This window comes from Penicillium alfredii (genome assembly GCF_028826965.1).
Source record: "Penicillium alfredii strain IBT 34128 chromosome Unknown utg000011l_segment0_segment0, whole genome shotgun sequence".
In the NCBI taxonomy this organism is placed as follows: domain Eukaryota; kingdom Fungi; phylum Ascomycota; class Eurotiomycetes; order Eurotiales; family Aspergillaceae; genus Penicillium; species Penicillium alfredii.
Window position 1 is genome coordinate 2,252,994 of NW_026622708.1, and position 13,699 is coordinate 2,266,692.

General features: G+C 49.9%; 6 protein-coding genes across 6 annotated transcripts; 2 read left to right on the forward strand and 4 right to left on the reverse strand.

The window, feature by feature from the left end:
- Nucleotides 1-267: 267 nt before the first annotated feature.
- NUU61_009269 (thiolase family protein) lies at nt 268-1,688 on the reverse strand (the record flags this gene model as incomplete). Its single annotated transcript, XM_056659794.1, has 4 exons — nt 268-307; nt 360-761; nt 838-1,472; nt 1,551-1,688. 4 exons carry the CDS (start codon nt 1,686-1,688, stop codon nt 268-270), a joined length of 1,215 nt encoding a protein of 404 aa, XP_056508087.1.
- Nucleotides 1,689-2,820: 1,132 nt separating this feature from the next.
- On the forward strand, nt 2,821-4,740 carry NUU61_009270 (3-oxoacid CoA-transferase; the record flags this gene model as incomplete). The annotated part of the gene is made up of 7 exons (XM_056659795.1): nt 2,821-3,088; nt 3,160-3,354; nt 3,423-3,809; nt 3,883-4,227; nt 4,281-4,378; nt 4,444-4,483; nt 4,553-4,740. The coding sequence occupies 7 exons, from the start codon at nt 2,821-2,823 to the stop codon at nt 4,738-4,740; spliced, it is 1,521 nt and encodes a 506-aa protein (XP_056508088.1).
- A 1,275-nt stretch (nt 4,741-6,015) lies between these two features.
- On the reverse strand, nt 6,016-6,437 carry NUU61_009271 (uncharacterized protein; the record flags this gene model as incomplete). The annotated part of the gene is made up of 4 exons (XM_056659796.1): nt 6,016-6,094; nt 6,175-6,252; nt 6,313-6,371; nt 6,426-6,437. 4 exons carry the CDS (start codon nt 6,435-6,437, stop codon nt 6,016-6,018), a joined length of 228 nt encoding a protein of 75 aa, XP_056508089.1.
- Nucleotides 6,438-8,650: 2,213 nt separating this feature from the next.
- On the reverse strand, nt 8,651-9,791 carry NUU61_009272 (tartrate dehydrogenase; the record flags this gene model as incomplete). The annotated part of the gene is made up of 2 exons (XM_056659797.1): nt 8,651-9,480; nt 9,545-9,791. 2 exons carry the CDS (start codon nt 9,789-9,791, stop codon nt 8,651-8,653), a joined length of 1,077 nt encoding a protein of 358 aa, XP_056508090.1.
- An 803-nt stretch (nt 9,792-10,594) lies between these two features.
- Nucleotides 10,595-11,282, forward strand: NUU61_009273 (uncharacterized protein; the record flags this gene model as incomplete). The annotated part of the gene is made up of 2 exons (XM_056659798.1): nt 10,595-10,621; nt 10,701-11,282. The coding sequence occupies 2 exons, from the start codon at nt 10,595-10,597 to the stop codon at nt 11,280-11,282; spliced, it is 609 nt and encodes a 202-aa protein (XP_056508091.1).
- A 593-nt stretch (nt 11,283-11,875) lies between these two features.
- On the reverse strand, nt 11,876-13,284 carry NUU61_009274 (uncharacterized protein; the record flags this gene model as incomplete). Its single annotated transcript, XM_056659799.1, has 3 exons — nt 11,876-12,278; nt 12,339-12,925; nt 12,988-13,284. 3 exons carry the CDS (start codon nt 13,282-13,284, stop codon nt 11,876-11,878), a joined length of 1,287 nt encoding a protein of 428 aa, XP_056508092.1.
- Nucleotides 13,285-13,699: the final 415 nt, after the last annotated feature.

Here is a 13,699-nt window from a genome sequence, read left to right on the forward strand (position 1 = left end):
GGTCAAGCTCGGGCCCCACCGTGTGCAGGCCGATGTGGGGTTTTGGGGGGAGCTCTACAAACAGCTTGAAGGGCTTGGATATTGCATAAAATTCAGATTAGTAGACAGACGATACAATTTGCAATTATTGATAGATATATAGAGTGTAAAATAAGAGCGACCAGTTGGCATAAACGTTATGAATGAACTGATTCCGTCTAACACTATACTCGCGGTAGGTATAGTCTGCCTATTTACAGCGATGGTAGCTTAATCGCAATAAACCATTCACTCCCGAATGAACAGAGACGCCACGCCCATCCCGGTGCTATATAACCCAAATTAGCTGAGTCCGAAAGCAGCAGCCAGAGACAACTTACCTCGCGCACATGCTCACAACCCCCAATTCCTTATCTGATTTCTGCAACTCCGCTAGAAGTGTCGCAGTCTGTCTGGCGCCAGTGGCAGCGATGGGGTGTCCAAGAGCAATAGCTCCTCCGTTAGGATTAACCTTGGTCATATCTAGGCCTAGTTCGCGGACACAATACAACGACTGGCTGGCGAAAGCCTCGTTCATCTCAAAGAGGTCCACGTCCTTGTTTTCAATTTCCAGATACTTATACAAGCTCCGGATGGCATAGACCGGGCCAATTCCCATCTCGTCCGGTGCACATCCGGCCACCTGGGTGCCGGCAAACCGAGCGATGGGTTTCAAACCATGGGCATCGGCCCAGGACCGACGAGCGAGAATGGTACTGGAAGCACCGTCGGAGATCTGGGACCTGTCAAAGAATAAAAGAGCATGGTTAGCGATACGATGTCTTGAGAATCACACCCCCGGGTAATTTCTAGACTCACGAGTTCCCCGCCGTGCTAGCACCATCTTCCAACACAGGCTTCAGCGTAGACAGCTTCTCCGTCGTCACACCATGGCGAACACCTTCATCACGCTCAACCATCTGGAACGTCTGCTCGTCAATACCCTCATTAATCAACTTCGCAAGAATCGGCACAATCTCCGCCTCGAAGCGACCCGACCGCTGCGCACTACTCGCACGCCGCTGGCTCTCGGCGGCAAACTCATCCTGCTCGCGCCGACCGATCCCATAGCGCTGCGCGACATTCTCCGAGGTTTTCAGCATGGGAAGCAGACAATCGCGGGCATCCTTGACGGGTGACTCGGTCAACGTCGTGGAGACATCGGCGGGGATTCCTCGCGTTGCATAGTTGCGTGTCATGCTCTCGACTCCGCCCGCGAGTCCGACATCGACCTGCCCGGCCAGGATCGAGTGCGAGATGTGCGTGATGGCTTGCAGGCTGCTGGAGCACTGTCGGTTGATGGTGTGGAAGGTAGTGGAATTTGGGAAGCCTGCTGCGTTCAGGGCCGTACGCCCTGTTTTGGCGAAGCCCAGCTCGGCCAGCACGTTGCCAATCAGGGTGTCGTTGACTTGGCCTGGTTCGATGTTGGCTCGCTGCACGGCGGCTTGCATGACCTGGAGGTGTTAAACATAATCGGAATATTCATGATGATGATGATTATCACAGAAATAAGAAAATAATTAAATACTCACTGGCATCAGGATCTCCTCCGGGTACGAGTCCTTGAACCCGCCCTTGAACGCCCTGGCGACGGGGCTCCGCACGGCAGACAACACCACCACGTCGTTCGGGCTCTTCTTGAGAACTTCGCCCGCTGTTCGCCTCAACATGGTGGCCGTTTGTTGTCTCTGGGGGGTTTTCTTTGCCGCGAGTGTTATGTTGCAGGAATGGCCATTTAAGATGCGGGATGGTGGAGGTTGTCCCGGGGTTTCTAACAGCTGGGGGAGCTGCAGAGCATCACGGTGGGGCCTCCGCACTCGACGATCATTGCTTTGCTTATTCTTTCTTTTACATGATCCGATATGTCGGGGTTTGGTGGAGTAATACCCGGGCTTCACTTTATTGACACTGATCTAGAGAGATATTGGGGATAATACAATTACTTCGGTATAGAGAAGGAATCAACAAGCCTCATTGTAAGGTGAAGTACTCCCTCAATCCTTGATCATCACGGTTAGCTTCATGAGTAGGTCTTAGTTCAACTTGTGTGGCTGCGACCTGACCATCAGCTCCAGGTGTCGCAATATACAAGAACCCCAGCTTGGTTATATTGCTAATCGTTCCAAGGTTCTCCAGGAATCCCGTGCAACAGGGTCAGGTAGGACGAAACTCCATGGGTGCAATATGTAGACGCGTCGATTAAGCGGAGACGTGTGGGGAGCCCCTGCCATAAATCACGGGGACCTTGGCTATAACGCCAGGGAGAGGGTTAATCTTTTCTCTGAGATGTAGCTGAGGAGGATTCGATCAGTTCGCAGCGTTGCCGATGCTCGTCGCCGATATAGGCGGTATTATGTCCGCAATGTCATCCTATTTAGGATATATTGATGCCTGAGGTGTAGGCTGTTGATGCCTCGACAGCGTCGAACGCTTTTTTCTTTGAATCTTGTTTATCAACCTGATATTGAATCTCATACTTGACAAAAATAATCTCCGCAAAGATTGTGCCCCAACTCCCCGCACGGGTCAAGGCTTCTCCCTTGCAAGGCACTGAGCATCGGGTAAACCTGTGGAGTCGGCTTCCGACGGCGGCAAAAGCCTTTGGATCTGTGGGGAATCCATGCTCCGGATAAGCGTTTTCTCGGCTGTGATGCCTCAGTCCCTAGCCGAAACGTACTTGCGAAATGGGGTGTTGGGATGTTTTTTTATGACTTTTGTTAATCTTCCTTGTTTCTTTTCTCCTCTCTTCTTTTCTGCTGGTTCAGAAATCATCATTCCCGAGACCATTGAAGGCAGTCGACAATGTCGCGGCCTTTCCCTGCGGTGTCGGTGTTCCGCCCCATATGGCGGCGCAACTTTTCGGCCTCGACCTCCAAGAGAGCCATTGACAAGCTATGCGGCTCGGCGGAGCAAGCTGTCAAGAACATGAAGGGGCCTGCGACCGTCCTGGTCGGTGGCTTTGGCTTTTCGGGTGTCCCGAACACCCTGATCAATGCTGTGCGCGACCGTCCCGACATCAAGGACTTGACAGTTGTCTCGAACAATGCTGGGATGCCCGGTGCTGGTCTCGGTATGGATATGTCAATGGAGCTGCGGTGGGACTTGAGGATGTTGAATATATACTAACAAATCCAATTCTAGGCCAATTGCTCGAGTCCAAGCAGATCAGCAAGATGATCGCCTCGTTTATCGGCGAGAACAAGGTGTTCGAGAAGATGTATCTTAGTGGCGACCTGGCGCTGGAACTCACTCCCCAGGGCAGCATTGCTGAAAAGTGTGCTGCCGGCGCTGCTGGCGTCCCGGCTTTCTACACTCCCGCGGCTTATGGAACGATCGGTGAGTGACTTAACTAGCACTTGCGCGCGAAATATAGGTAAACGGAAACTAAGACACGACCATTGCAGTGCAAACCGGTGAACTCCCCGTTCGATACAACAAGGATGGCTCCGTGGCGGAAAAATCCACGCCCAAGGAGACCCGCACGTTCAAGGGCAAGGAATACGTTTTGGAAGAATCGATTTTCGGTGACTACGCTCTGGTCAAGGTCCACAAGGCCGACAAGCTGGGTAACTGCCAGTTCCGAAAGGCCATGAACAACTTCAACGAGGCTATGGCCAAGAACGCCAAGGTGACTCTGGTCGAGGCCGACCAGGTCGTCGAGGTTGGCGAGCTTGCCCCCGAGGATGTGCACTTGCAGGGCATCTACGTCGATGCCGTGATCCAGAGCACCGGTGAAAAGCAAATCGAGAAGTTGACCTTTGCCAAAGACCCGAGTGAAATGCTCCAGGCTGGTGAGTGCCATATTCTTTTTCCTGGCTTGGTTTTCAACCATCGAGGAAGCTGACTGACATGTTCTTTTTGTAGGATCCGGTGATGTCGCCATTCGTCGGGAGCGCATTGTCAAGCGTGCTGCCAAGGAGTTCAAGGACGGCATGTATGTCAACCTCGGTATCGGAATGCCCCTCATCGCCCCGTCCTACCTGCCTGAGGGGGTCGAGGTAGTGCTGCAGTCGGAGAACGGAATCCTGGGCCTGGGTGGCTACCCCAAGCCCGGTGAAGAGGACCCGGATCTTATCAACCCAGGCAAGGAGACTGTCACCCTGGGCCGCGGCGCTTCGCTGTTCGGATCGCACGAGAGCTTCGGTATGATCCGCGCTGGTAAGATCGATCTGACCATGCTGGGTGCTCTGCAAGTGAGCCAGTACGGAGGTACGTTCATGCCCCCGCCCTAGAAGCTTGTTTTCAACACTGACGTTCTATAGACTTGGCCAACTTCATGCTTCCCGGCAAGGTCAAGGGTATTGGCGGTGCCATGGACCTAGTCGCCAACCCGGAGAAGACCAAGGTTGTTGTGACGATGGTGCGTTTTTATAATTCTCGCTTATTTCCCACCCCGTACATCCAGCTGACAATTTGATACTAAAGGAACATGTCGACAAGAAGGGCAATTCCAAGATCCTAGCCGGTGAGTTCCTCAGGGGATTATAATCACTTCATTTACCACCGCAATGATCACAATGCTAACTCCACCCAGACTGCACCTTCCCCCTCACAGGCCCCCGGTGCGTGTGGAAGATCATCACTGACCTGGCCGTGTTCGACGTTAGCCCGGCCGAGGGCCTGACCCTGACTGAGTTCGCCGAGGGCATCTCAGTGGACGAGATCCGCAGCAAGACCGCGGCTCCGTTCAAGGTCGCCGACGACCTGAAGCCCATGCTGTAAATGCATCGGTGCTGTAAATATATTAAGACCGATATTCCATATAGTGCCATATAGTGGGGGTCGACAAGATTCAACGATATAGATATTACAAGATCGTGATTATGGGGATCGACTTTTTTTTAACAGTCCTCTGCGGAAACAAGTTCAAATTTACCCTGTTTTCAAGTTTCAAGAATAGAAAGCAAAAGAAATACAAAAGCGTAAAAAGCATGCTCGGATCGAAGCACTCTATTTTGGTTATGAGATGTGTGAGAATATATGGCTTAAAATAAGCTTACTCTCTCACTTTTCGCATCCACCCCTTTGTTTCCTAGTTCAATAGTACTGGACAAGAATCAATAATAATTATTACAGCATCGTGCCTACGTGAATTTATACTGTGATTTGTCTTTTTTTTTTTTTTTTTGCCTTCTATAATTCTCAATCTATCCATACTTTTGAGTATTCTAGATGAGCACTCTTCCGCTTCGTCTGTCCTGTCGTGAGTCTGGCTAGGAGCTACATCATGTACCGTTGTAGAAGATGTCGTGTTTATGCCCATCTTGTCTTTTTGACGTCAAGCGCGTAACGTGCAACTTGCAACAGAGAGAGAGAAGATGGCGGAGAGATTTCAGGTGAGGGGTAGCCAAGTCCCTTCTTGAACATGCAGCTGAAAAATCCTTCTGCATCCCCTTGCATCACTACGCTAGGTGTGAGTGTCAGAGTTGGGGTAAGATGGCAGAAGCATGCAGATCTTCATACAAGTACACAGATATGCACCTATGAAGGCGGGTTTCGAACGGTGGCAACGGATAATAGCAGAAATTTATTGAGATCACTCGCGTCAAATTACGTGTATAGCGAGATCGTATCACACTGCATGTTGTGAAGCTGAGTTGTGGGCTGATCCGCAGCTATTCGTGTACCTTTCCCAAACAAATATCGATTCAACTCAACACATAGTGAAACCTAAGTGCTTAGGTGTCAGCCTATCTGGACATATATTACCCTTGTGCAGAAGAAACCCAATTCTAAAAGGGCCGATATGATGGAGAGAGCCGACGACGCAAGGGCAAAAAAAACCTCTTCACCACCCTCTCCCTCTTAGCTTGTGGCGGCCGGAGTCACTGTGTGGTTTGCACTATTTGTCCCGCAAACCAGAGATGTCCTCTGCGTAGCTTCTATCTAGAATTCTTTCTTTCCTCCCTATGCAAGATGTTTGGTTAGATTGCCGCTCATAGGTCAATATCATCTATTTGAACGAAAGGATCATTACAGTAAGCAGCAGATAGCTAATTAATTATCCTCGTCTTCCTCCACATCCACGATCACTCCGTCAAGGTAACGCACTCTTTCAATATCGTCTTCATCGAGCCTAAAGTTGAGTCAGGAAATTAGTATTAGTCTATTCATAAGATATGTATAGAAACAATATCGTTGTAAGAGGGGCCATACTCATCAGTGACCATTATCAGTGGAGGAATGCTCATAGTTGAGGGGTAGTCGTCGGTTCCAGTCAATTCTCGAAGTATGCTGAGATTGTTAGTCATAGTCTACTCAAGAAGTCCCAAGGACCTTTCTGATTTAACATACCTATTAACTTCTTCTTGAGTATTCTGCCACGCGTCAAAGCTTTCGAACGTTATAGAGATCTATATATAAATCAATATTAATAGCAGTTGTCAGGGTTGAATTATATGTCCCACCCGTTTAGGCATTGTCTAATAACCGGAGGCTTGTTGAATATAATATTCAAAACTCCTTGCAGTACTGGCTTGATAATTGCTGACTCGGGAGAAGTAGTAGTCTTGGGCTGATATCAGAGCAATTTATACCTACAGTACCATGCTGCAGATATGGCTGGCGGAGGGATCTGCATATCTGCAGAATTAACATCATGGATACTCCACACGCCTTCCTGATCAAGAAGTGATCTCTTTTGTACGGTAAATACACCTCTTTAGTCCTTTTTGAAGCTATACATACAGATCATAATATAAGCCTGTAGCCCTTCAGGAGCGAAAACGCATCAGGACTAGTCTCAACCTTGATCCCGACGTCTTATTAGCAGGATATCTGATCAATTTCGCTCCGATAGTTTAAAAAGGCTTAGGAATAGCTTCAAAAACACTTATTTAAGCGCTATGTCAAGTTTCTATGTGCAACATGAGCTTTATTATGCGTGTCTCATTTTTTATATGTTTCTTACTGTAATCAAGACAGTGGCGTGCCGATCGGTTAAAATATAAGCTAAATACGCTAATTCTGCAGTGTCAATATGCAGGCCAGAGGGTGTACAGTTTATCATGCATATAGCCCCAGTTTTGTCCCACTTAAGTGATCATTCATCACGGGCAACTATTGGCAAAACCCATGGCAATTGTCCAGCTGAACCCCGAGGTGAGAGGGTTAGTGGCTCCACTTCAGTGGATTCAGTGTGACTTGGCTGTTGTATCCTGCCTGCGTTTTGGAATTCAGCTTTCATCCTGTGGAATTGGATTGACCTTGTGATTCACATTTGATGGTCTGAGCGTGGAAGCGGGGATATACTATTATCAACGTAACTCGCACTGAGTGTAGCGTTCACCCCAGTGTGTGGGGTCTAGTATCATGCAGAATCCTATGACGATCGATTGCATACTTTTCAGGTCGAAGCTGAAGAAGCGATGACAACCTGCATCCACTTATCGCACCCAGGACTGCCAGTTACAGATATGCAGGTCGATATTGAGCTCCACTGCAACATTTTTGCTACCGTTCATTTTGAAGTCCTGTCCGTTCTGCAAAACGCATTTGTCGTAAGGGTGCTGCACCCGCTTTCACGCGGAAGTTGCCCGATAATCCTGGAGCTGATTGGTTAAACGCGAGATATCCACAATTATCATACGCCATGGTGGGGGATGGACCTGCACGGAAGGGACGATCAGTTACGAGATTCTCAATCGCTGGTGATCAGAGAGTGGTTATTACGTTATTTGCACCTCTCCGCATGTTCATCGCGGCCGGCTAAATTAGGGATCTGCATTACACAACCAAACTAATCCAATAGAATTCAGTCGCTACTTATGATTCTCGGCGTCAAATCGATCGTCCATGTGCACATCATGGCAAGATTAAGATAGTCTCTCACATAATCTAATCATCGGCACTCGATCGGCAGTGCAGGCTCGGTGTCCCCGATTAATTCACCGCAACAATTAGTTAAACTGTTGGTCAGTTGCTGTTATCAATGCCCTGTAGCCAATCGTTGAGCGCAGCAGTGGGTGGCTTACGTATAGCCATCGGTAGCAATCCAATTTTTCAGTACTTAAGAGCGCTAAACCGAAAATGTCAAGGCTAAGCCAGGAGCGTAATTCATCGGACCCGTCCGATATGGTGTGAGACATGGAGTATCCTCAGCTTGACTACATCAGCCCCGGAGTTGCTAGTCTTGTCAAGAAGCATGCGGGGTTCTCTGATTGGACTATAGCTAATCGCGATCAGACAATGACGTCTTCATCTTGTTTCCACGACGCAAATCTTAACTACGATTTTTCAATAGAATGGGCAGTATACTCAACACTTGGAAATCAAATAATCCAATATTATACTGTATACTGACCCAATCCAGGCACCCCCACCAACATCGCCGACGTGAGAGAGGCCTTGAACTCGCCAGAGGCAATTTCTTCTATATACTGGTAGGCTGTGACGTTTCTTCCGGATCTGAGAGACAGAGATGTTCGTTGTCTTGATTGTACCTTTTTTTCAATTGTCTCGCTTTTTCAATTGTCTCGAGCAGCTGTCTTTCTCTCAGACCAATTCTGCCCGCTTTGTTTCTACTATTCCTCTACTCACTTGGCTTTGATCCATTGCAATGGCATTGTGATGACATGGCCTAAAGAGAGTGCTCAAGAAAAGATATACAAAAACCTTGTTCATTCCCTTCCCTTTACCCCAACTTGACAATCTCTGCGCAGACAGCATCCACCACTCCCTGAGTGTCAGCAGATCCCCCCAAGTCCGGCGTCAGAGTCCCAGCCGCGCAAACCCTCTCGACGCATCGCATGAGCTGCACCGCAGCATCCTTCTCCCCGAGCCACGAAAGCATCTCAGCCGCCGACCAGAAGGTAGCAACAGGGTTCGCAATCCCCTTGCCCGTAATATCAAAAGCACTCCCATGCACAGGCTCAAACAGCGATGGATTCTTGCGTGTCGGATCCAGATTGCTCGAAGGCGCAACACCAATCGAACCAGCCAAGGCCGCAGCCAGGTCCGACAAGATATCCATATGCAAGTTCGTGCCGACGATCGTATCAACAGACTGCGGCTTAGCCACCATGCGCACCGTCATGGCGTCCACGAGCATCTTTTCCCAGGTGACGTCCGGGAAATCGTGGGCCACGGCCGCGGCGACCTCATCCCACAGAACCATTCCGTTGCGCATGGAGTTGCTCTTCGTCACGACGGTAAGGTGCCGCCGCGGCCGCGACTGCGCCGTCTCAAACGCGAATCTGATAATGCGCTCGATCCCGACCCGCGTGAACATCGCCACCTCTGTGGCGGCCTCCCATGGTTGTCCAACGTGCGAGCGCCCTCCCTGTCCAGAATACTCGCCTTCTGAGTTCTCGCGCACGAGTACCCAGTCGATGCCCTCTGTCGCTGTGTTAAGTGGGCATTTCGTGCCCGGGAATGTGCGCACCGGGCGCACATTGGCGAAGAGTTGGAGCGGGCCTCGGATTGCTAGGAGCAGACCCCAGAGAGAGAGATGGTCCGGCACATCTATTACTATGTATAAGACTGTGCACGCCAAGGAGTAACAAAAGAAATCATCGAGCCTGCGTACCGGGTGCTCCAACGGCCCCAAAGAGCCCTGCGTCGAACTGGCGCAGCGTCTCTAGACAGTCTTCGGCGGCATATCGCCCATGCTGCTTGTAGTATTTGGTTCCCCACGGGATATGGGTGAATTCAATTTGGAATGTTCCCAGGATTTTGGCAAGTGTCTCGACGACTTGGATGGTGGCGTGGACGACCTCAGGGCCAATGCCGTCGCCGGGGATCGAGGCTATGCGGTATGATGGTTGGGAAGCCATTGTGAATATGAATATTTAGAGGATATATCAGGGACTTGATTCGAAGAAGCGAGGGCATCACTGCTCTATTTGTCCTTGCATTGGACCTCGGATCCTCATACATCGCCTGATAGTTCTCCCGCTGGCATGGCTGGCACGCCCTCGCATTATATTAATGCTTTTTTGTTTATTCATCTGATATATTCAACATAATAAAATGTCCATAAATACAAATTATCAATATATATCTTTTGCTGTACCTGATAACCTATTGGTGACTACCTGAGAAATCCGGAAAAGTAGAAGAGCAACCGGGCTCTTTTTCGCCAGATCATTAGGATTAAAGTATCAAATAGTAGCACATCTTGTTTTATTCAGCTTCTGCTGAATATCAAACGTAGAATATGTTGCAATCCGAATTTCTTCTTCCTCCCAAGTAACAGTGTCCAGTGTCCGGATATGGTAGTCGTGGCAGAACTTTCAGGCGCTTTGTTTCCCCACCTTCAACTACCTCTCGTCCATCCATCTGAACGTTGCGCCTTCAATTTTCCCGGGAAACGAGATGCCGCCGAAATCAAAAGAGAAGAAACAGTCACGTCTTACTGTGGCATGCAATGCATGCCGTTCGAGAAAACAGAAGGTATGGTTTTTGCTTCTCGCATTGCCACAAGTGCCTAGCGTCTGCCGTACTGATTCAACTAACAAATCTTCCAGTGTAGTGGAGATAAGTATGAGCAAAACTCCAGCTTTGAGTTGATCTCCCTGGACTTACTGCTGGAATCCTGAAGACCAGTCTGTGGACAATGTCTCAAGAACAACCGGCCATGCGACTGGCCCGAGCAGCTACGACGGTACGTTCCAAGGAGATCGGGGAAATTTCCCCAGATAAAGTATAATATCCACTAACTTATATATAGAGGACCCGCCAAGGGCTATGTGGAGGCACTGGAGCATCGCCTTCAAGTAACGGAGAATGCACTCCTGAAACTCCTGTCACAAGTCTCCGATGCACAGCTCTCGGTTGCCATGCCGCAGAACGGAGATTCCATACGAGAGCCAGATAATACGTACCAACCGTTTTCCAGACTTGGAAAACAAGGCGTCGATGACTGGGCTCGGTTTCCTCTTGATACGCCGCGGAATGCGCGGCAGTGGCAGCAATCCTGTATGGGTAGTCAACAGTTTGCTTCCGGTGACCAGCTTCGCAGCATGTGCCAATCACCTCTCAGCTCTGGATCTGAGCAGCGAAGACCAAAGCGAAAGCGTGTTCAGCTTGAGAAGCAGAGTGATCCCGCTGTGGGGGAATCGCGTGCTGAAAAAATCCCATCTTCTCTGTCGCAAAATGCCTCCAGTCCAGTTTCATCACATCCGCCAAACCGACAAGATCCACACAGCCCTCCGCATATATCTAATCAAGGAGCTGATGAAAACATTCGGTTGGCGACAGTGCAGACCCTGAGCTCTTGGGACGCAGCTCCTTCGCTCAGCTTTCAACGCCAGTTCCTTTGGTGAAATTCTTCGGAAGAGCTGAACTAGGAGAGAGCTCTTGTTCTGAACACATGAATCGGGAGCTGGCCCTCCCGATCGTCGAGATCATGGCAGAAATCGCCCGGAAGTCCAGTTTGATTGTCAAATGCAACCCATCTACGACTGCAGACAAGAAGCTGGCTGAATCGCTAATTTAAAGTGGGTTTCGGTGGCGCCGAATTGCCTCCAACGTGTTATACATGAATTACCACGATATTTCAGCTGAGACGAATCTATGAAACCGCAATCGCGGCATCGATGCTACGAACCCCTGCCCGATAATTCGAGCTGCAAGAATATGGAATCAACGTTAGTGGTTGCAGGCAACAGCAGCAGTGTGTTCTAGCTAACTTGCGCTATAAGAATTGATATAACGCAATTCTCTACAATGAAACCTCAAGTCTCAAGAGCTGGCCAATCCATAAAAGAGGTTATGCGCTGAGCACATTGCATCAAATTAATTTTAATCACATTATTCATAATCCATAGTGTCGTGTCTTCTATGTATATCTATTCCGGAGTACCATTTCCTTCAAATACCACCGCTGCTCTCAAGTCCCTGTTCAAGAACTCGCTCATTAGTGAAAGGGACACTTGCCCGTGCGGAAGCCCTTCAACTCCTCCATAGTAACGTCCATAGTCTTTTTGCCCTTCCCCTCAAAATGCCTCGGCCCCATATCCTCAATTTTGTATCCTGCTGGGCAATACCTATCTCCATTATCCCCAGGGACCGGCCGGCCAAATACACCCCAGGTAATCCACGCACCGGGGCCCCAGCGGTTCCAGAACGTGGGTTTCACATAGTAGGGCGCAGCCTCCCATGCTGTGAGAAAGAAGCGCTGGTTCTCATCTGCCTGCTCTGTATATGTCGAGTGACGCATGCAATGTGGTCTGGGAGGACTCAGGTAGCGCAGGAAGAACTTGCGGACGACAAGGAATGTCGAGAAGAATGACGACCAGAAGGGGGTCGGCGGATCATAGCTGATGGGCCATGGTTAGTTTGCGTCCCCATAGAAGCCGTGAGTCTGGATGGAAACTTACTACATGGCCTTGCGTAACCGATCATCAATCATAAATGAAGCGAACTGCAACGCCACAGGATGCAGCGGCTTGGGCAGCATATACAACAGCACAGACATAGTCTGATCGCCCATCTCCCGGTTCTTCATATCGGGAACCATATGCTTGGTCTCATAGGCCTCGCCCCAAACTTGAAGCTCCTCGAGCCAGTGGATCCCATCGCGGAACCCGGTCTCGCCGGAGGGAAGTCCCTTGTAGCTAATGCCCAGGCCGTCCCCAAGACTTTTCCAGAAAGTGCCGATAGCACAGCGCTCCAGGTCGCTGAGGCTGCGCCACTCGAACTGCTCAATAAAGCGGATTGGCTGCCATGAGAGCAACGCAAGCGTGTACAGCATGTCGTCCTCAAGGAGCTTGCCCGAGGCCCGGTAAGGACTGTGCAGGTACCGCGTGCGGGCTAAGGAGATGTACGTGCGCGGCGAGGTCGGGCTGTTCCCAATCATCTCTTGCACCAAGGCGCTGGTGTCTGTGTAGCGCTTGAGCGAGGTATCGGGGTTTGCGAACTGGTTTGTTTTGACCAGGAGATGCGAGATTGAGGGGATGCCGTATGTCTGTGATCTGTATCAACCCCGCTGTTCATACTAAGTGATACTAAGTACATTCTCGATCATACCTTGAACAGGGCTGATTGAAGAGACCGTGCGAATATGAGCGGAAACTCCAGCGTCGCGACCACTTTCTGGATCTCAAAGGCCTCGTCGTCTGTCATCTTGCCTAGGGTTTCGCGCGTGTACGGGTATTTGCGGTGCAGCTGGCGCAGCCGTCTGAAGCGCAGAGAGGCAATGAGGAATGGATAGACAACAATCAGCCCCAGTGCATAGGATAGCCACTGTGAAGGGAAGAAGGGCCTTGGGGCCAGGGCATCGGGGCCCCCGATTTCGGGGAGATGCACAAAAAGGGTATTGTTCATTGCAAATCTTCAAAAGACTAGACAAAGGCAGGAAAAGTGTAGGCTTGCGACGAGAATTTTTGAGCAGCGCAGTCCTTCTACATATAAAGAAGTGCCCATGGGAGGCACGCCCCCTCGGGGACAGGGCTTCGGGCACCGGGGCAAACTTGGTGCTAAGAGGATCAACAAAGCCAGAACAAGACCGCAGCTGAGACGCCTGAGACAGAAAGAAAAAAAATCTACTCTCGGGCGAGTGTCAATGTCAGAAAGGATCAGAGAGTGTCGACGAGTATAGATTAACGACTGCTCCACCGGCAATCCATGCATTCCAGTCATTTGCATGCATTTGTGAGGAATCTGTTAGTCAATCCTTGACCGAGTTTTCATTGATAATCAATTTGTATACAGCTGAAGCATGATAACGGACACGGCACGG